The 21,257-nt window shown below is 43.9% G+C and overlaps 1 protein-coding gene across 3 annotated transcripts in view; it reads left to right on the forward strand.

The window, feature by feature from the left end:
* ASTN2 (astrotactin 2) overlaps window positions 1–21,257 on the forward strand; it is an 868,677-nt gene that overhangs the window by 797,628 nt on the left and 49,792 nt on the right. For all 3 annotated transcript variants that reach the window (XM_035015962.1, XM_035015963.1, XM_035015965.1), the window contains one exon: window positions 16,529–16,670. In XM_035015962.1, the coding sequence (XP_034871853.1) occupies window positions 16,529–16,670 (142 nt within the window). The remainder of the gene's footprint in view (window positions 1–16,528; window positions 16,671–21,257) is intronic.

A 21,257-nucleotide genomic window follows, 5' to 3' on the forward strand; every position in this document is an offset into this window, starting at 1 on the left:
AGCTCCCCAAACCAATCCCCAGAGTTCCTCTGGGCCCAAGATTTCTTTTAATAGGTAAGTGAGCTGATGTCCAGAGGGGGCAGGTGAGTCACAGAGGAAGTCAGATCCCAACCCAAGGCCCAGCCCAGGCCTTCCCTCTCCAGAGAACCCAAGAGCTGGTGAGGCCCTCCCTCCCCTGCAGGACTTGGCTGTCCCCAGGAGGCAAGTGGAAACCTCGGGGCAATGAAGTAAAGTCATCACCTCTTCACAGAGTGGAAATTGCTCTGAAAGGGAAATTGGACTTCTCCCTTCTGGCCCTCTGGAGCCTTGAAAATGACTACACAATCCCTGCCTACCCTCTTCCTCCATTCTCCCAATTTGATACCGAGCCCCTCCTCCTTTTGGCTGCTGGTGGCTGCTCTGGACCATGGGTGATGCCTGCTTCCCCCTGAGGACCCGTGCTCTGGCTTGTCCACAGCATGACCCTGGCAAGGCCTATGTCTGGGTGGAGAACACATGGGAAAATCACTCCTAACACCTCCATCTCCTGTGGCTTCTCACTTCAGCAGTGGAATCGCAAATAACAGCCACTCGCCAGTACATACTTGGAAATGAAGGGGAGCGATAGTAGGAAATACAGTTTGGTGGGATTGAGAGAAATTTGGATTACAGTCTGATGACTCAGTGTGCCCGTCACACCTCTGTCACTTAGCAGCTGAAGTTTGGAGACCTTTCTTCACCTCCCTGGGCCTCAGTTTATTCATGTGTAAAATGGGAATCAGAATCCCAGCCTGGTTAGCCTCTTGGTGTTTTGTGAGGAATTATGAGTTAAGTCATTTAATACACACTTACTGAGCACCTTCTATGCACCAAAAACTGTTTGAGAAGCTGAGATACAGCATCAAAGAAAACAAAATGCTTCCTATCATTGAGCTTATGTTTCCGTGGCAGGGGGTGAGGGGAGGGATGAGGATAAAATAACTGTTATACAATATAATATAATATCAAAGAGTAACATGTGCTTGAAATAAAATAAAGATGGGATAGGGATAGAGGTTGGGGGATGCCGCTTTAGTTAAGGTGATCAGGGAGTACCTCTGATGATGTGACTTTGAGTCATTGAAGTATGGCCGGCAGACGGGTTCTAGCTGCAGTGAGTAGTAGTGAGGTCCTGGATCACTTAGGTCATATAGACCATGGTAAGGAGTTGATGGATATGAACTACCATATACACTGTAAAGTTCTAGTCCAGTGTGAGTGACCCTGGCCAATAACCACTTCTCCTTATTTTCTAGTCTGTAAAACAAAGCTCTGAATGCATCATGGGCAAGCATCAGGCCAGAAACTTTGCATCACATTAAGTCCTTAAAACACTTCATTAAAGTAGGAGTACTTATTCCCATTTATACAAGAGGATTCTGAAGACAGAAAACCCATTTCCATTGGTATCCAAAGACACTGCTTTGCCTGTTATGGCAGATTCCTGGCTTTAATTTTGTTTTGCCTTGCCTTTTTTTTTTAAATTTCTGTTGACTCTCCATATCTGTTTGCATCCAAACTGGGAAGCTAGTAAGGGAGAGATGGGAGCAAGGAGGCAAGCTGGGGCAGAGCCACCATCGTGGCCTCAGAGCATAGATGACCATGAATCCATCGTCCACACGGCTCTGTTCAACAGCCTCAGTGAGAGCAAAGGGATGATTTGACTGTGGGACACTGTAAAACACACAGAACGAGCAGTCAGAGAGATGCTTTCCTTCTTGGCTGGTGCTTCATGCGGTGTGGCTTTTGGCACATCAGTCCCCCTTGCTGGATGTCAATGCCCTATATACAAAGTAGGGTGTGGTGTGCTAGAAGAGTCCATACTGATTGAGTAGATAGAGCCTTTCAGCCCTCTTCAGAGAATGTGGAGGAATCTGACCTCTACCCTTTCCTCACAAAACTCAAATCTCAGCCTCACAGTCTGCTGCATGAATCTGGGCAAGTTGCTGCACCTCTGTTAGTCTTGATATCTTCATGTGTAAATGTGAGGAAATAGTTCTTAGAGTTCTTGTGAAGCTGAAATGAGGTGAAGTAAATGAAATACTAGGTATATTACCTAACAGATTGTGAATGTTCAAATGAGGTGTAGGAGGAGGAGAGAAGGCAAGGCAGCGGTAGAGATGTGTCCCACTCAAGGGTTGCTGTAACTTCCAGACATAATTAAGTGCTTAATAAACACTAGTTACTCTTTTTCTCCTGTTATACTTTAAGTGAAATGAGTTATATTCTTAGACCTCAGCAATTTGGTTCCTCTCTCATCTGACCTTCCCTAACCTCTCTCTTGTCCTCCTCTCTGCCCTGACCCTGGTTGAGCTCCCTCCCAGGAATGCATTGTACAGTTGCACAGGCTTTACACTGCATCTAAAAACTCATCATCCCAGTTGTAGACATCATAGTCACGTGTTAATCATCAGTTTCTTGTTCTAATAAATTGGGGTGTTAGGACAATTTTCAGATACATAGAAGGGAAGTGTTTAAGGAAAGGATGTCTTTTCTTTTTTTTTTCCTGATTTGCACAGAGGCACCATCTAGGCAAGGAGTGAGCCGCTGAGCTTTTAGTCTTCCAGTCTGTAAAATGAAGCCCTGAAATTAGATGATGCCTTAGGCTCTTCTTAGCTTTATGTTCTTGAAGATCCAGGAATAGTCATTGCCTGACCTGTGCTCATGTAATAATCAGCTGTGTGACTGTGGAGGGGAGCTGTAACATGGGCTGTGTGCGGCCCCTTGGAGATGTGTGGGTCCCTTGAGCCTCTGCCTTAACTCCAGTTACCTATAAAGTGGGGATGACATCTCACCCTGCCTACCCCCTGGGGTTATTATGAGGATCAAATGAGAGAGATGGTTTTGTAAACCCCTAATGAGATGTCAAATTTGAGAGATTACTTATACACACACACACAGACTCTCACATGTGTGAGTATTTACTTGTGTGTGTATATGTGTATGTATGTATGCATCTATATACTTTATACACATATTTTATATATGTATGCCATATATGTGAATACTACACATGTATACTATAATTTATATATATGTGTGCATGTGTGTATACCCTATTTATACACACACTTACCATATATATATATGCTGTAAACTTGCAGGGCTAGTTATGAATTAGAAGCTTATAAACCATGTTTACTCATTCAGTGTAACCTAAGGCATATATTAAACAGTAGGAAAAACTGACCAGCCAAATTTTCCAAGCTTAAAAACCCTTTTATAGCCTTCATTGTGGGTTGAAGAGAGAACTTGTTTCCCCTTCTCTATTTAAAGGAAAATTTTAATATAAATTGGGAAGCAAGGAAGTCATTCTAACAGTGAAAAAAAGTCCTGTATGTGTGTGGGAGGGATAGATGAGGGGATTTGGATGAAAATGGCTGTTACTTACTCACTCTCCCTTCTGTACCTCTCAGGTCATTACCCCTGGGAGAGGTGGGACCACTAAAGTTGCCCTGGTCAAATGCTCAAGGGCCACCATCTCTTATGGAGGCCCTTCTAGCCTCTGGGCATCTCCACAAAGTCGCCTCTCCCTGTGGGATTTCAGTGGGACCCCAAGGCCCTCTTCTAGCCAGGTTATGGAGTGATAGGACCTTTGACTGGCTTGGTTTTTGGTCCAAAGCTAAAATGGAAGGGAGCAGCATTCACCCTCTGGGCCTGGGGTCCATCTCTTCAGTGAAGGGGACCAGGTAAGTCCATGGAAGATGGAATGAAAAGAAGGAGCATTAGCCAGCCCTTGGAAGAGCCAAGATGGTGCCGTTGCAATGGTCAGGCCTTGTCCTCTGTTCCTCATCATGCAGGGGTGGTTCTCAGTGTCCAGCTGTCTCGCTCTCTATGTCCCTCTCTGCCTCTTTCCCTCCTGTTTCTTTTTTTGTCTTCGTATTATCCCTTTCTCTTTTGGGATAGTACTATCCCTCCCTCCCTTCTTGTTTCTCCTATTCTTGGTCTTCTTCTGTTTCCTTTTATCTCTGTTTTGATCTCTGTCTTTTTGTCTCTCCGTCTGCGTATGACTCTCTCTCTCTGTCTCTCTCTCTGTGTTCCTTTCTTTTGCTATCTATTCCTCCTTCAGGCTCTCTGTCTCTGAGTATTTCCTGGCTCTGGTTCTTTTTCTGACTCTTTCTCTATTCCTTACTATTTCCTTCTCTCCCTCTCTGTCTCTCTCTTTCATCTGGAAATCTACTTCTCACTGCCACCTCCCAGGTCCACCTCTTCTCAGTGATTCACCTCAGGCTGGTGGAATGGTGTTGCTTGCACGACTAGAAAAACTGACTCATCTTTGCTGGCCTTCTCTCTACCTTCCTGGAGTCTCCCTGCCATAAGGGCTGGGCACAGGGATGGGATGAGGAGAGGGATGTGCATTTGTGTGTGTACATGTACGTGTGTGGCTGTGTGTGTTAGAGAGTGTGTGTTTTGGGGGAAGTTGGCTGGGGAATGGAATGGCCTTAGAACCTCATTCATTCCTGGTGCCTTATTGGGGTCCTCAGAGGCTACCTTTGGAGAATATTGGTCAGATTTGGGTTTGAAGCTTGGTGTGTATATCACCCCAGGAGAGACGGAGAAAGACAAACAGGCTCCCTTATCTATGGAAGATATCCCAGCTATCTGCTAACCACAGTCTTTGACATTTAAGTTTAGAAAAAGGAGGGGAGATTTGGGCATTGAGCAAATTTTTATCTCAGGGCACATAGTTTATGCAGTTCTGGTTTGGGCAGAGTAAGAGGTGCTAAATTCAGGAGGATAATTCACTTTCCCTGGATTGTCGAATTTCTTCTCTCCACTTACCTCAAGTGAAATGTTTTACGAATTGTCATTTTCCATAATAAAAGTAATAACAACAATAAAGCTGCCACTTACTGAGTGTTCACCATGTGCCAGGCACTGTGCTAAGTGCTTTGCATACATTGTCTAAATTAACTCTCAGTATGATTCTTTTGATTCTGTTGAGGTAGGCATTTTCACATGCATTTTTCAGTTGAAGAAAATGAGGATTAGAGAGATTAAGTAACTTGCTTAGAGGAGTCATTTAGCAAAGCCAGGATTTAAAACCCCAGAGCACAGTGTGGCCTTTTCTGCTACTCTTCCCTCCCCAACAGGGATTTGATACTGATGTCTTAGTAAATGTAATTGTCTAAGTCAGGAAATGTGTGGAGGGCTCACTAAGGGTGACTGCCTCATTAGGTACTTCAGGGCGGGGCTGTAAGCCTGTATTAGTCACAGCTGGGCTCACGGTCTGGATGAGGAGACAAGAGCACATGGATCACAAGTCAGGAAACGTGGGATCCAGCTCCAGGGCCTCTTTGGTAGACACATTGCTTTCCTGAGTTTCAGTTTTCCTTTCTGTAAAAAGGGAATTTTCACTTCTATCCCATCTTGCCCACCTCACTGAGCACTTGTGAAGCCTAAATATGATGGCAAAGGAGGTAGGGGCATGCATTGTAAACTTTAAAGGGCTTTACAAAAGGAGAGAGTTGTAAGAAGAGAGTGATAATCTTCATCAGAAAGAGAGAAGAGTCAAAGGATTCACAGGCAGCCCGTGTGGATGCTAAGTGATGCAGCGGAAGGCTTGGCTGGGCAGAAACACCAGGGTTGGGCAGAGATCAAGAAGCAATACCACTAATGGGAGGAATTTCCTGGGGTGTGGGGATCTGCTACCTAGACGAAGCCCAGGGAGGCTCAGGCTGAGAAAGCAAAGTGATAGGCAAATATAGAGGACAATAAAGAGGGTCTTGACATTGGAATTAGTTAAAGAGCAAATCAGGTAAAGGCTGGGTAAGTGTTTGATGCACTCTTTCTATTATGGCCATTTGCTCTGGCAGAAACGTGAACAGATTTGTACAGTCTTGTAGGAACACAGGGGTGCCCCTTGACCCTGGATTCAGTGTTCTTTCACACAGGATCCACTGGCCTCTTGGGATTGCCCTTCCCAACACCATTCAAAAGTTGGTGTGCAGGGAAACCCTAGTACATCCCTTCCCTAGTGGGCCTTCTTCCAGCTGGGAAGGAAGCCATGCTAGCTCATCTACTTGATCATTCTGCACACCTAGGCACAGGACTCAGATGATGAATAAGATAAGCCAGGTCCCTTTCCATAAGTCCTCTTGGTCACTGGGGGAGGGAGACTCTAAACAGGTGATTGCAGGACAGTTGGCTAAGGACCACATTGGAGATAAGTGAGGGCATTGTGGGAACCCATCCTATGGTACCTGACCCTTGCTAGATGGAAGGGTGGCCAAGGAAAGCTTTTGGAAAGATACCGGATATGAGCGAAAACATAAGTTGTCTCCACATGTTTGCAAAGTCGTGGCTGAGTCATTAGTTGCTTACCTCTCTGGCCTCACCCCTCCCTGATTCATTCAGTGGATCTTTAATAAATGGCTACTGTGTCCTCCCCACCCCCCTCTTTGCTAGACACTGGGAAACCATGAACAAGAGGGAACAAGATGGATAAAGCTTCTGAACTCATGGAGCTAACATTTTAGTAATCAAATGAAAATAAGGAGGTAAATAAATAAGCATGGTAACTATAGGTGCTTAGAAGAAGATCAAGAGTTCAATGATGAGGAGTAACTGAGAGTAGGTAGCATAGGTCTGCTTTAGATAGGGTGGTGTGAGGGCTCAGAGCAGGTGTAGGACTTCAGCTGAACTGAAGGAAGAGAAGCCGGCTCTCCAGAGCTAAGAGTTCTGGAAGCTCCAGGCTCAGGATGCTAGCCCGAAATTCCCCTGCATTATAGCACCCTCATCCCCCCATGCCTTTCTCCTTCCTGTGACACCGGAATTCCTCTGTGCCACTGACGGGTATGTTTCCAGGTTGTAAAGTTTCTTGATCATCCCATTTTTGTGTCCTTGGGGCTGAACACCCACATACCTCAGTTCCTCCCAAAGGAAGGCCTCCTGTTCCTCCTTCTAACTATGGAAGCAGCCATGTGACATTTTCATCCTCTTGACTGGCACTCTGTGGATTGACCTCAACAACAATCCCTAAATGCACACCACACTTCGCAGATCATAAGGCACTTTTATATTTTTTTTATGGACTTAATTTAATTCACTCCTCGTGACCCTCTTGCAGAGTAGATACTGACCTCCTCCTTTAAAAGACAAGGAGACTGAGGCCCATAGAGACCGAACAATCAGGAAGTACGTGTTATGGTGAAAAAACCCCACAGGCTCTGGAATTGGGTCAACCTGGGTTCAAGCTTCACTGTGTAGTAGCTGTGGGTTGGGCAACTTGCCCCAACTCTCTGAGCTTCTCTTCTGGACAAAATGAGGATAGTAGCCCCAGCTCACCAGACTGTGGGCTGTTCCGTCACACCTGTGGTCCGAGGGGCTCTTCAGGCCCACCAGCAGCACACAGGCTTCCTGCCTCTTTACCCAAGGAGGGAGACGTTGAATGAAGCGCTCGGCCCAGACAAAGTTGCAAGTGTTAGAGGAACTGAGACTCTGATGAGAAGCACATTTTGTACATTCGGTTCTTTCCACTTCACCATAGTGTAACATTTAGGAATGCAAGTTAAAAAAGGAAAGGCAGACAAGAAAACCCTCCCTAGATGCGTGTTGCGAGGGCAGTAAATACACAGCGTGGTCCTCAGAGTGATGGCGGGGGGGCTTTGGCTGTCCTTCCGCCTTGCTCCTCCTGCACAGCCCGGCTGGTCCCCAGACTGGCTCTCCTCACACATGTTAGTAATACCCACTCCAGCCAAATGCGTTAGCATCATTTGTCCTCAGGATGGTGGGGATGACGAGGGCTTGTATGGCCCTGATTAATCCAACTGTAGAAGAGGGCAGGCTCTATTAGCCAAGTGCATATTAATACTGAGGTTAATCATTATTAAATTCTGTATTAATAATAAGTTGCAGGACTCTCTGATGGGTCACTCATAAAAGCAACCACCGCAGTTCTGCCTCGCTAAGTCACAAGCACCACAGGGAAAGGGTGGCTCAGTGCTGCATCCCACAGTGGGTAGTCTTTTCCTTGAAACCTAGTGGGTGTTTAATAACTGTTTCAACAGTGGGGTTAACAGGGCTGTCCTAGGCCTCAGTGAGGAAGGCACATCAGTTGCTCTTCCTATGATTTCTCGAAGGCGGAGATTGGGTCTTTGTAGCAGACACCTCTGGGGCCATGCCGTATCCTCTTGGCCCAGGGCTACTGCAGCTGCAGCTGTGGTGAGAAGCACTGTCTGCACCAAGGCTCAGCTTGTACTGCCAGTGACTTTTAAAAGCAAGCTTCCACTTTCTGCCCCATGGCATTGTACAAGACTAAGAGCTACCTACACCCATAGGCATGCACAGCTGGAAAAAAAAAAAAAAGTGTGGGGAAGTTGTTACTCGTGGGGAGGCTCTCAACCAGTGGTCCTTAGGAATCAGGGAATACGTTCTCTAGCTCCTAGCTTTCAGCCAAACAATTCTAGGAGACATCTCTTTCACTTCTTAGAAGGTCCCTGTAGAATAGAGTTCCCATTGCCCATCACTCATGGTGGCAAACTTCATGATGCATTTCTATATTGATGTTTCCTTTTCCTTACTTGATTCTTTCCTCTCTCCCATGTCCGCTTCTTGGAATCACCTCCCAAATAAACCATCTGTACCCAAACCATTCTCTTAGTCTCTGCTTTCCAGGGAACACAAACTAAGACATTCTTCTTCATGTTGTGTTCCCAGCCATCACCTCAGGTTATGGTACCCAGTAAATACATTCACTCCCTAGACAAATATTTACAGAGCATCTGCTGTGCATAGTCACTGTGGTAAGTGAACAGTCCTTTCCTCATGGAGCTCATAGTGGGGGATACAGACAGTACAGTAATTCGTCAGTATGTGAGCAAGATTGATAAGTTTTATGAAGAGAAATAAAGTAGAAAACAGGGATAGAGAATGATTAGATGAGACTGAGTAGCTGGAGAAGACCTTTCTGAGGACATGACATTTAAGCAGCTATCTGGGCAAGAAGGAGTGATCCTGCAAAAATATGGGGAAGAGCTCTTCAGGCAGGGAAATGATGGGTGCAAAGGCCCTGTGGTTGGAGCATCCATGGCATGCTAGAGGAGGAGGAAGAATGCCAGCATCGCTGGAATGAGTGGGTGAGGAAGACAGTGTAGGCAATGAGGTCAGAAGACAGGGCTAGAGAAAGCAGGAATTGGGAATTCTCAGTGATTTTTGTTGAATAATAGAATCTTTGTATCCTTTGCCCTAGGGATATGGGAAGGCTCCGGTTTTGGAGTCTGAAAGCTATAGATTTGAAGTTTCAGACTTGTTATTTAGATGGAGTGTGACCTTAGGCAATCTGCTTGAGACTTGTGAGCATTTTTTTTTCATTTATAAAATAGCAATCATAAAATCTGCTTCATAGGATTTGTATCTGGTAGGACTCCTAGTTGTAAGTAACAGAAAACAAATGGAAAGTACTTTGGCAGAAAAGGGAAAATACTGACTCATGTATGTGAAATATCCAAGGGTATATCTAGCTTCAGACCCAACCGATCCAAAGCTTCAATGATGTCATCACCAGGACTTGGATGCTGTCCCAGGATTTAGTCTGATTGATCAGGCCTGAATCACTCATTCATCTCTCCTTGGCCTCTGACATGGAATAGCAGGTTGCAAACCACATGTCCATCTCTGAAGGAGGGAGTAGGCCTTACCTGCAGCAAAATCATATAGATTGAAATGGGGGGCGAGCTGGTTCCCTGGTGGAAAACCGGTGCTCTTAGTAGAAGGAGGCATGGGTTTAGAGCAGGTCCGACCAACAGATGTCCCCTTGAGGACTGGCGTGAGGAGGAGCCAGAAGTGCCTTCACACAATTTTTGGCACATAAGAGTTCTCAGTAGATGTCCGCTAAACCACCATTGCCTTTTTGGGAGCCTTCTTTTTTTTTGGCAGTCCCTTCTCCATGGGAGTCCTATGCACTCCTAAAAGAGGTCACATAGGAGGCAGCCTGGCTCTCCCAAAAGAGAGTTCTCATGTCCAGTGCCAGTGTTGGGGAGATAGGGGTGGATCACACTGAAGTTCAGTTTCATAGCCTGCCACATGTATCTGCACAGCCAGCCTTATGCTGGGTCCTGACGACACAGAGATGACCAGAACACAAATCCTGCTGACACAACATCTCCCAGTCTGTGGGCCCAGGTGCGGTAGGAAAAGCATGGGATCCCAGTAGGCAAGTCACTTAGCCTTCCTTCAACCTGTTTCCTCATTTGTAAAGGCACGGTTAACCTAAGTCTTTAAATTTAATATTCAATTTAAATTGAATATTAATCAAGGTGGGGTTTTTTTTATTAATTTTATTTTGTTACGTTATGTTAGTCACCATACATTACATCATTAGTTTTTGATGTAATGTTCCATGATTCATTGTTTGCGTATAACACCCAGTGCTCCATGCAATACATGCCCTCCTTAGTACCCATCACTGGGCTAACCCATCCCCCCACCCCCCTCCCCTCTAAAACCCTCAGTTTGTTTCTCAGGGTCCATAGTCTCTCAAGGTGGTGTTGTTTTAGAATGTTTAATCAAGACAATATAGGTAAAAGTGTGATGCCATACGATAAGAGTGAAATAAACATTTCGTTTCCCACTCTCCTTTTCTCTGCTTGCCTTCAGTCCATCTTCCCTCCCTTCTTTTTAAAAATTACTTCCTTTTGCAAAAAAAAAAAAAGAAAGTTCTTGGGACTTAGGTATTATATAATGTATCTAAAAGCAGCTGAGCTTCAGCACTAAAAATTTTGCCATCAGACGAACTGATGAGACCTAATGGAGGTGTGGTGGCAGGAATGGAGGGGGGCACTCACATTGGTACACCATCCATGTAGCAGGCATACTGCATATATTATTTATTTCTTACCTGATTCTCTGATGATGAAGCAGCATTCATCTCTGAGAGTTTAATCATCCATCCTTAGATAGTATAGTTCCTAAGTGGTGGAGGCTGGCTTTAAAACCAGGTCTCATCTGCCCCCCAAACCCACTCTCTTTCCTCTACCTCATGCTGCCATTACAATAAACGTGAGAATCAGACACCAGGTCTTCAAATTTAAAATAACGTGTTTTGGAAGAAACAAATCTACTGCAGCTGAGGCCCTCAAAAAATGTATCTTGTCAGTGACAAGGTCTCTGAATGAATTTCTACATTTGCCCACGTAAAGAAAAGGTGGGAAACACAGAGCCCCGCTTCTCCTTGGCAAGGAGCATCCACAGGTTAGAGAGAGGCCAGGCCCAGAGTGGCCTCCACATCCCCTTGGCGTTTCCTGAAAAGAGCATGGAGGCCTGAGCCGGGGACCTTTCTCCCCACCTGGGCTAAATAACTCACTACTCCCGCCCCTTGTATTTTGGAATTCTTTGCTGCTTTTTTCCCAGCCTGTTTTCAATTTGCTCTTGTGGCCAGCTTTGACTCTGACCTCAACTCAATCAGAAGCGAGAGGGTGAGGGGAGAAAGAGAGAGAGAGGGAAAACGAGGAGGCAGAGGATTTGAGGGAGTGATAAAAGGATAGGGGATTGAGGCAGGCGGTGGGGCCTTGAGAAAAATTACTCTGTGCTTTGTTGGGTTGGTTCTGAAGCTTCAGCAGAATCATGATTGACCTTTTCTGTGGATTGTAATGAGAGCAAGGCTTGAGTCTGAGTGGATAAAGAAATGTGTGGGGGTCTGGCCCAAGCCCACTCGGGTTACAGCCCCAGAAGAGCCATAATGGGGAACAGGCACATTCCTGTACAGCGACTCCCAACTCCCTATCTGTTTTCAAGGAAAGAAAAACAGAGAAAGAATGTTAGAATCTTGGACAGGCATGGGCGAGGCGGTGGCTGCAGCAGCCGGGGTCTAGGAGGATTCTGCCACACAGCCATAACATGTCAGAGAGGAGGGGACAGAGCTAATGTAGGCAGGGTGTCCTAGTGGAAGGCACATGGAGCTCAGAAGCAAAAGAGATAGGTTTAATCCTGGACTCTACCCTGAGAGGCTGCGAAGCCTTGAGTGGAGCTGCAACATTCCTGAATTTCTGTATTCCTATCAGGAAATGTGGCAGGGTTTTTGGATTCAAACATTTTTAGCAATAAAACTTATAAGCCAACATTTTTAAAACTGTTTTTTCCCCAACTTACATAAAACATCAGTATATAAAACAGATCTAACTGGTGTTGCTCTGGTTTGAAGTTAGCGTGAGTATAAGAGGAGGCAGAATTTAGCCCCTACCTACCACCTCTACCGTTCCTTCTCAACTCTGGAGTTCTGCATATTTTTTTTTTTTTTTTAAAGATTTTATTTATTTATTCATGAGAGAGAGAGAGAGGCAGAGGCAGAGGGAGAAGCAGGCTCCCCGCGGAGCAGGGAGCCCGATGCGGGACTCGATCCCAGGACCCTGGGATCATGACCTGAGCTGAAGGCAGACGCTTAACCGACTGAGCCACCCAGGCGTCCCGAGTTCTGCATATTCTATTTGGCAAACCACTGCTAGAATATATTACATAGTGGAAACCTGTTGAACTACTTCTGTCTCTCCTGGGCTTTGTATCTTTCTTAGGGAGTCCAAGTTTAAGAAGATGGCCGGGTGGAACTGTGTGCCTTGCACAGCGCCTGGTACATAGTAAAGAGAGCTCACATTCATGTGGACTATAGCTGGTCAGAAACTGAAGAGCAACATCTGCAGTTTTCAGCAATTTTATCTCCTAGGCTGGCTGATAGGAATGATCACATAGGCTCTAAGAGTCAAGAGATGAGGTTTTTGTTCTAAGTCAACCTCCTACTTTGTGTTTGGCCATGGACATGCCACTTTCCTTCTCAAGGCTTCACTTGTCACCTGGAAAAGGATAGGATTTTACCCAAAAGTTGGGTTAAAAAAAAAATCTAAGGGTCCTTATCTCTCTTCCCTGTTATGATGACAATAATAATAAAAACAATAATGATAGTTAACATATTTTGAGCCCTAGTGTATGCCAGACATGCTAATTGATTTGTAAGCAATATATTCAATTTTTATATGATACAATGCTGTAAGTTAGATACTAGAATTATATCCATTTTACATGTGAGAAAATAGATGTAAAGAGTCAAGGAATCTGTCCAAGGCAAGCTGTAAGTGGGGGTGAACCAGGATTTAATCCTAGACAGCATAAATTCAGAGCTCAACCTCTTAACCACTGCACTGTAGTATTGTTCGTTCAGTTGTTCCACTGCCAGACTTGGGGTATGGTGTATTGTAGAACCCTGATGCATGTGTTGAATTGTACTGATTTGCATTTGTGCATAGAGAAGCCTCCGGGCCTTTCTTAATTACTCCCCCCCCCCACGCCCCCACTAAGTGAGCAAGGACAGTGAAGGATTGCCTCATTCACCTGTCTCCACCTAGGTTACATTTAAACCTTCTGGAATAGAGTGCCAAGAAAAGCAATCTTACATTTTACTTTATGGGTCTGTTCTTGTATTTGAGAAACCTTCCTGTTGTCAGATTACAAACTGTAGAAGGTCAGGGACCATTTCTTTTATTGTTTCATTCCCCAAGACCACAGAACTACGAGTGGCATGAATTCAATTGCAGACCGAACAGAGTTGAGAAAGCTCACTTTCTAACACTATTTTTTTTAAAAACTTTCTCTAGGAGGCAGCATAGTATAAAAGAAAAGGTATGGCTTTGGAGTTAGGATGATCTGGGTTCAAATCTCAGCTCTGTTCCTCCCTAAATTTCTGAGCTTAATCTCAGCTTTACAAGAGAGATATTAACATTTAACTCATTAGTATTGAGTATTGTGACAAATGAAAAAAAAGAAAATTTGGTACTAAATGTCAGCTTCCTTCCCTTTAACTCTTTTCATTTGAACGTCATTATGTATATTTAGTCCCGAATAGAACTGGGCACTGAGTTTCCTTAGAATGTCCTCCGTATAACTAGTTATATATGCCATGCTATCCAGTTTCTTCACTTGAACTAAACCTATAAACCTTAGAACCGTGTGCCTATCTTACTGACCTATTAGACATATTATGAGGCTTTTATCCAGGGTCCAAATTATTCTGAAATGGATTGAAATATCTGGAAAACTATGCCCATTTGTAAATGAATGTCAACCATATTTTGGCTTGAAGATGGTTAATACAGGCCACAGGAATACTGAATTCCCTCACAAGGGGCCAACTCTTTCAATGGCTATCTAGAAACAAATTGAAAAGCAGACAGACATGGATCCAAGCTCAAAGAAAACAAATGTAAGCTGCCAAACTTGAAATCCTAAGAAACCAAGAGAAACAAAGCCCTTACTCCCTCCTGTGAGTAATTCCATGTTTTTCCCCCTTTCCTTATTTTCCACCCTATACATTGTTCTGCTTTGGTACCTATTGGCAGAGAGACATTGTTGGTTTATGATTTTACTATGGAAGAAACTGACATAAGAGGCCTATGGAAGAAAGAGGGGAGGCCAAAATCTTTGATGAATAAAGCTTTCATTTACCTTTTCATTTTCTAGCAGAACTGCTGGTTCTAGACAAAGAATTTCTTCTTAGATTCAGCCTTTCTTTCTAGACTCCAAACTCAGTAAGAGCTATTGACCCCGTTTACAGAAAGGAAAACTGAGACTTTGAGAAGTTAAGAGACTTGCAGTAAATGGTGGAAATAGAATTCAGTCCAAAGTCTCTCCGACAATAGCAGGTGAACCTGCGTCTCGCTGACATCAGCCTGATTCAGACACTTCCTCTGGCACCTATGTATCAAGTCTATGAACTGTAGTTGTCATTGTAAAAAGTGGAAAACAAAGAACACCACACATCAGCTCTACTAGATTGGACCATAGGGACAAATACTTTATAGAACCATTGTTTACCTGAACTCCCGGGGCTATTCAGACTGTTCAGTCAGACAAATGTTAACCTCATTCACTTGTGAGTGAAGAATGAAACTTTTCTTTGAAAGACCAACAGGAGGTGATCTGTATATTCTGCCCTCCCAGTTCCTTGCCTCCCCGGGTCACAGTCTTCTCAGACACTTGGCCAATATTACTGTTCCATGATAGTTCCATTATATTGGATTGTCCTTAACATCAAGTAGAGAAGATTTAGTTGAATGGACATCTTCTTCTTGTTTATTAGTAAGAATAAGTGAGTAGAGAGTGTGAGGCATTCCATACCAGACAAGAAAGAGAAGGAATGAACTGTAGGGATGCCTCCATACTGTGTGGTATAAAATAACTCACATGCTTGTTTTGCTCCTAAATTATCCGATTTTAGAATTGGAAGGGAACTTAGAGGCCATTTATTCTGGCTCATTTATTTTATCTATTTTTAAGTAATTTTTTACTGATTTTTTTCTTTGTTACATTTCATTGTAGGTAGTTTTTTTTTTTTTTTAAACAGAGATAATGGGTATTTTTTCTCTTATTTTTCCTTATCTCACTTTACAAAGCCACTATTATGTATTTGCTATCATTTCTTCCTTCTCTTTTGAAATAGATACACATGTAAAATTTCCACCAAACATTAGATTATTCTGTAATAGCACAGCCTGTTTTTTAATTTAATATCTTTTCCTATAATTTCATAATCTTCCACAATATTGTTTTTAATAGCTACAAAATATTCCATTGCATCACTGAACTATAATTGATATTGCTGTTTCTATATCGTTGAACATTTAGTTGTTTCTAAACTCTTCTTGATTTAAATAGTACCATAATGTTTGTTCACATAGCTCAATCTTTGTGTACATCTGTGTTTTTATTTTATTTTTTTCAAAGCTCTAATAGTGATTCTACCACTTTGATTCTACAGAGGAGAAAACTAAGGCACAGAGATGGGAATTCGGTTGCCCCAAGCTATCCAGCAAATCCTTAACAGAGTTAAGACTAGATTTGAAAATGTTATTCTTTTTAGTCAGGCCTATTTCTAGTAAACTTCAGCTGCTTCCTAAAACCCAGTGGCTCAGTCGACTTTTGGAAATCATGGAAATCAAGGCACTTGCCCTTGCTCTTCCACTGTCCCTTCCTGTCCCATGGCCTTCATCACTCATCAGTCATAGAACTCTTTCCCCCTCAGTTGGACCAGATTTCTGTCCATCTCAACATAACACTTCATGAATCTAGTACCACTGCATTAAGAGTGACCATGCGATAAGAAACCTATCTTATATCCTTGGAAGGAGAATGCAATCCCAAGAAGGAACAGCCTTGCTCAAGTAATGAAGAGGAAGTTAATGGCAGGAACAAGACCAGAAAATTTACTCTGGGCAGAAAGCATTATTCCCCTGGTTACCTTTCCATGCATTTTTAGTACACAGTAATTTACCTCATTTGAGCCTTGTTATAATTTCATAAAGGTAGGTATTAGTATGCCCACTTTCCAGTTGAGAAAATTCCAGCATAAATTTAAACAGGGGCATTAGGGCTAGATACTAATCTGTGTCATGTTCATATGCTGTGCTTGTTTTGTCCACTAATCCTCCTGATAATGATATCCAGACATTTCATGGGTTTGGGCAGCAGCAAGAATGTCTGCTCACCAAGGCCTGAGCTGGAGAGCTCATCTTTCTTTGTCTCCCTCCAGGAGAGTTCCTGAGTTTTGCTGATGACTTACTCTCTGGCCTGGGCACATCTTGTGTGGCAGCTGGTCGAAGCCATGGAGAGGTCCCTGAAGTCAGTATCTACTCCGTCATCTTCAAGTGTCTGGAGCCCGACGGTCTCTACAAGTAAGATGTGCTGGGTGCGTGGGGAGTGTGAAACAGGTCGATTTTAAGTCTGGGAGGCAAGGAATGAGTAATCCGTCCAGGCCAACCAAATGTTTTATAGGCCAGCCCATATGTGCACCTTGAGATGCTGAGGTTTAGAAGTATCCATTGGAGAAGTGTCACCACAGTAAGCCACAGAATCCTACAGGGTTAGCACTGAAGGGCCCAGGGAGACCAGGGAACACAAAACCATTTCTTCTAGTAATGAAGAATCTGCAGCCAAGAGAGGAAACATGGCAAGTTAGCAAGGAGGGCTGGGGCAGGAGTGCCTGCCTGGAGTTCTTTTCTCAATTCCATGATATCTCCTCTGAAAAAGATTACATTGGCATATTTGAAATATATATATACATATATATGTGTGTATATATACATACACATATATATATGTATGTATATATACACACATATATATGTATATATATACTTGTATTCATATGTATTTGTTAGTTTGTTTTACTAGATTCAGCTGCTCCCCTTAGAAATAGTGCCACCATCACTCCCTCACAGAGTACACTGGAGTCACTGCATTCACACTTCTAGAGATGCAAAAGGAAGTCATTCTAAGGCTCAGCTGTTAATCTCAGAGGGAAAGGGGGCTCCTCTTTCTTTTGTTCCATTCTCAGTGAGTATTGTCACACTGAGATGCATCCATCATAAACTATTACATAGAATTCTAGAGATAAGCTGTCTTCATGTATCCTAATTATGAAACTATAGGCCACTTCCCTTAGCAACCAATTTCACCAATTATTGAAATCATTTGTTTTTCTTCTGTTTACTCACCGACCCATTTACCTAATCATGAATCCCTCCCTCCTTCCATCCTTTTCTCTCCCCTTTCCTCTCTTTCTCCATCCATCCATCCGTCTGTTCATCCACTCTTATACTCCATCACTCATTCACTTATTCATCACTTCTTTCATTCATTCACGTTTTTACTTATTCATAACTCATTTATTTATTCATCAGACATTTTCTGAGGACTTCCTATGACTTGATACTAAGCTAAGAAATGCAGGTATGAATGTGACGAAGACAAAGGTTTAATTCTCAAATGACTTATAACTTAATGATGGTATGAAAGGCCACAGATTGTGGAATCAGATCTGGCTTTGACATTTTTAGTTATGTCACCTTAGATAAGTTGCTTTACCTCTATAAGCCTCAGTAAGAAGGTAATAATAAAACCTAGGCTGTAGAGTTGCATGAGATTTAAGTAAGAAACACCCTAGCACAGTAACTAAGTATGTGCTCAGTAAGTATTATCCCTCCACCATCCGAATCTCCTTCACCTCCAAACCACATCCCATCCCTACTTCCTCTGGAAGATACCACTTTTCTAAATACCATGGCACTCTTTTGAATACCCAACATATTCAGGCTCTGTGGTAACACCCAACAGATTCATGCACCAAACTCAAGAATATCACTGTAAGCTAGAAATTGGACCTCTGACCCTCGCTCTGCCACTGATTATCTCATAGATGTGGGGGCCCAAGTTTTAGTTTGTCAGAATGGCAAAATCAATTGGGGACAGTGAGAGCTCTGGGAATGGAATCTCCAAAATACCATAGGCTATCAGATCTCTTCTGGTGGGACATGTCGGCAAACTTCCTAGAGGAAGTAGCATTTGCCTCAGGCCTTAAGTGGTGACTTGGGATCTAGATCTTGAGAGCATGACTCCATAGCTTCTTAATCAGTAAGTGCTGACACTAACCTCTTGGGCTCTAGGATCACCCATCTATATAATACACAAGTGTGTGACTGGATTAAGAGCTATAAGGTCTTTTCCAACTCTCAAAACTACGATTATATGAAGAAAGTAGCATTTTTGAAAGATTTCAAGATGGCTGACTTCTGGTTCCTTTGTCCCCCATTATGGGTATAGACTCGAGACAGACAGACAGATCTGGGTTCCAGTCTCTCCCTGCACTTATCAGCTGTGTGACGCCGAGTGTGCTTCTCAACCTTCTGAGCTTCCATCTCCTTCTCTGTGAAAATGGGGATAATGACAGTGTCTGACTCACTGGGACCTGAAGAAGATTTGATGAGATAGTGCACAAAAGCTCTCCACTTGGTGATGAGCTCCCAGTAAGAGTGTGAGAAGTGTTAGCTGTTACCACTGTTGTTCTTGTTGTCCTTGTTGTGCTAAAAATTAATTTTAACTCCCTTTCCCTCCTTTTGCCAACTTACTGGGATAGCATCTAGTAGAGAGGGACAGAGCCCCAGCAGGTGGTTCCTATCGACTGAGACACAAGCAGTAATCCTGTCTCTGGGTGACGTTATGGAGTCTTGGCATTAGCCAGTCTGAAATCCTACAGGCCCATTATGTAGAGAGCAAAGAAATGTTTTATGGAACCCCAAAAGCAGTTAACACTGAGAGCTGACAAATCAGTTGACATCCTTTAGAAGTGATGATCGCTTTCCCTTACCTCTTCTTTTCCTTTCTTCTTGATATCCCCTACCCCCTTCCCACCTCTTGACATAGGACCATCCTTTCTTCTTCTGTCCTGGAAATGTGTTTGTCATGAGCTGTCATCCCTAACTCTGAACACGTCTTTATTTTATTTTTGAAATTGATTTTATTAATGGCTGTGGAATCTGGGCTGTTCTGACAAGGAGCCCAGGGTGTGGTTTGGACCCCATCTCTCATCCTGCTGGTGGCTTTCCTTCCGTGAAGTCTGACCACTCAGTCTTGAGTTTTAAAATAGTTACACTGTCAGTTCTTGAGGTTTCAAATTTTTTGCTTGCTCGTCCCTTACCAAAATTAGTTTTCTAATTCGGGTCAAAAAGGCTGTGGCACTAGGAGGAGGACAGACTGAGCTGAGTGCAAATCCTGATTCTTCCTTGTCCTCAGAACCTGCCCTGGGGAAAGCCAGTTCTCACTGCTCTATACCACAGTGTCTTCCTCTGGAAACAGGGAGCTGGTAGTTGTTTTGATCTTGTAGGGTTAAAGGGAAGAGCATTAAGTGAGAAACTCCACAGACAGGGTTTACCAGAATGCCTTGCACATAGTTACTGTTTTTTTCTCCTTGACTCCATCACTAGTTATCTGTATCTTTCACAAGTATAATCCTGGAAGAGCCGTTCCCTATCGGGCAGGTTGGGGTGCTGCTAGCCCTGGAAAAAAGGACCATCCAGGATCCTTTGGGAATGAAATAGGATGAAAAGAGAACATGGGTCCAGACCCCTGAGTTTTAATTAAGCACAGGGCACCAGATCCCCCATGGACCAACTGCCAGAGCTATAATAGGATTCAGGTAGCACAGGCGTGGAGGATCAGCCTCTCAGGCAGGTAGTCTGAGTTCACACCTCACTGCTGCCACTTCTGTCTCTGGGACCTTGGGCTAAACATTCATGCCGTCTCCTTGTTCTGCAGTTTCAACACTTTCAAAGTGAAGGTGTGTTAGGTCCACCCCAGTTTGAGGTTCAGAAAATGCGTACATTTGCCACAAGATTTCTTCTCATTCTCTCTCTCCTTCTCCTCCTGGGCTTCTGCCCTTCCTACTTTTCTACGTCTCTCACTTTGCTTTTACCGCACTGTGCCTCCCTGCATCTCTGTTCATCTCTCATGCCTTTCATCCCCTCTCTGTGTAAGTATATTCTGCATAGCTCACTCTCTTTGTCTATCTGCCATTCTCCCAGTCATTCCTTCTTTACCTTTCTATTTGTTATTCTCTTAACTTCTGTTTGTCTGTATATAACTCAGTTTCTCTGTCCTATTTCTTAGTTGAGTTTGGATTCCTCTCTGTCTGTCTCTCTCTTTCTCTCTCTGAATGCCCACTCCCTCTCTCCTCTCCACCTGGGAAGACAAATTGCTTTTGCAGCCCCTCCATCCATGTAATTTTACACAGCACACAGGGTTGAGACCAATTGGAGGAGTGAAAGTCAAGGCTGATTTTCTGTCCTAAGCTCACCCTGGTGTAGCAAAACAGAAACATCAGCATTTGGGCCCTGTTTAAATTGAATTTCCTTGTTTGTTCCATTTGTTTTGCTTTTGAATGAAAACAAACAAAGAGCAGCAGAGGAGAGGGTCCCCAGAAGGTCTGACAGTGTGGCCAGCTCCTGCACCCTTGGGTTGTTGGAACTGGTGAGTGACCCCCGAACAGGAATCTCCACTCAGGGTGGACGGGTCAGGCCGGGCTAGGCATTCATGGTCCCTGCCCTTGGCTGGCTAAAGGCCTAGACACTGTTCTTGTCGCCATTCCTCAATTTCCTATTACCCAAGGTAATTAGCCTCTGTCTTGTCTTGGCTGCCTTGCCTTTCTCTAATCATGGATGACTGCCAAAGGGTCCTGAGCAAACATGCAGCAGCAGCCAGGCCCAATTCCTGGGTGGGGAGGGGGGCTCATTCCCACACATTTGAAGGCTTGCCCCAGGCCCGTCCTTCACCTCCATGGCCTCCGCTCTGTGAAAAGAATGCCAAGGGAGCCTGGGTACTGCAACCATGTGCCAATATCCACGGTGGGACCAGAGGCTCAGGGGAGGGATTCCTTCTCAGCAGGGATGGGTGGAGTTGGAGGAGAGGAGTAAAAAGAAAACCAGAGC

Source organism: Mirounga leonina, unplaced genomic scaffold (genome assembly GCF_011800145.1).
Source record: "Mirounga leonina isolate KUSES-001 unplaced genomic scaffold, KU_Mleo_1.0 Mir_170, whole genome shotgun sequence".
In the NCBI taxonomy this organism is placed as follows: Eukaryota; Metazoa; Chordata; class Mammalia; order Carnivora; family Phocidae; genus Mirounga; species Mirounga leonina.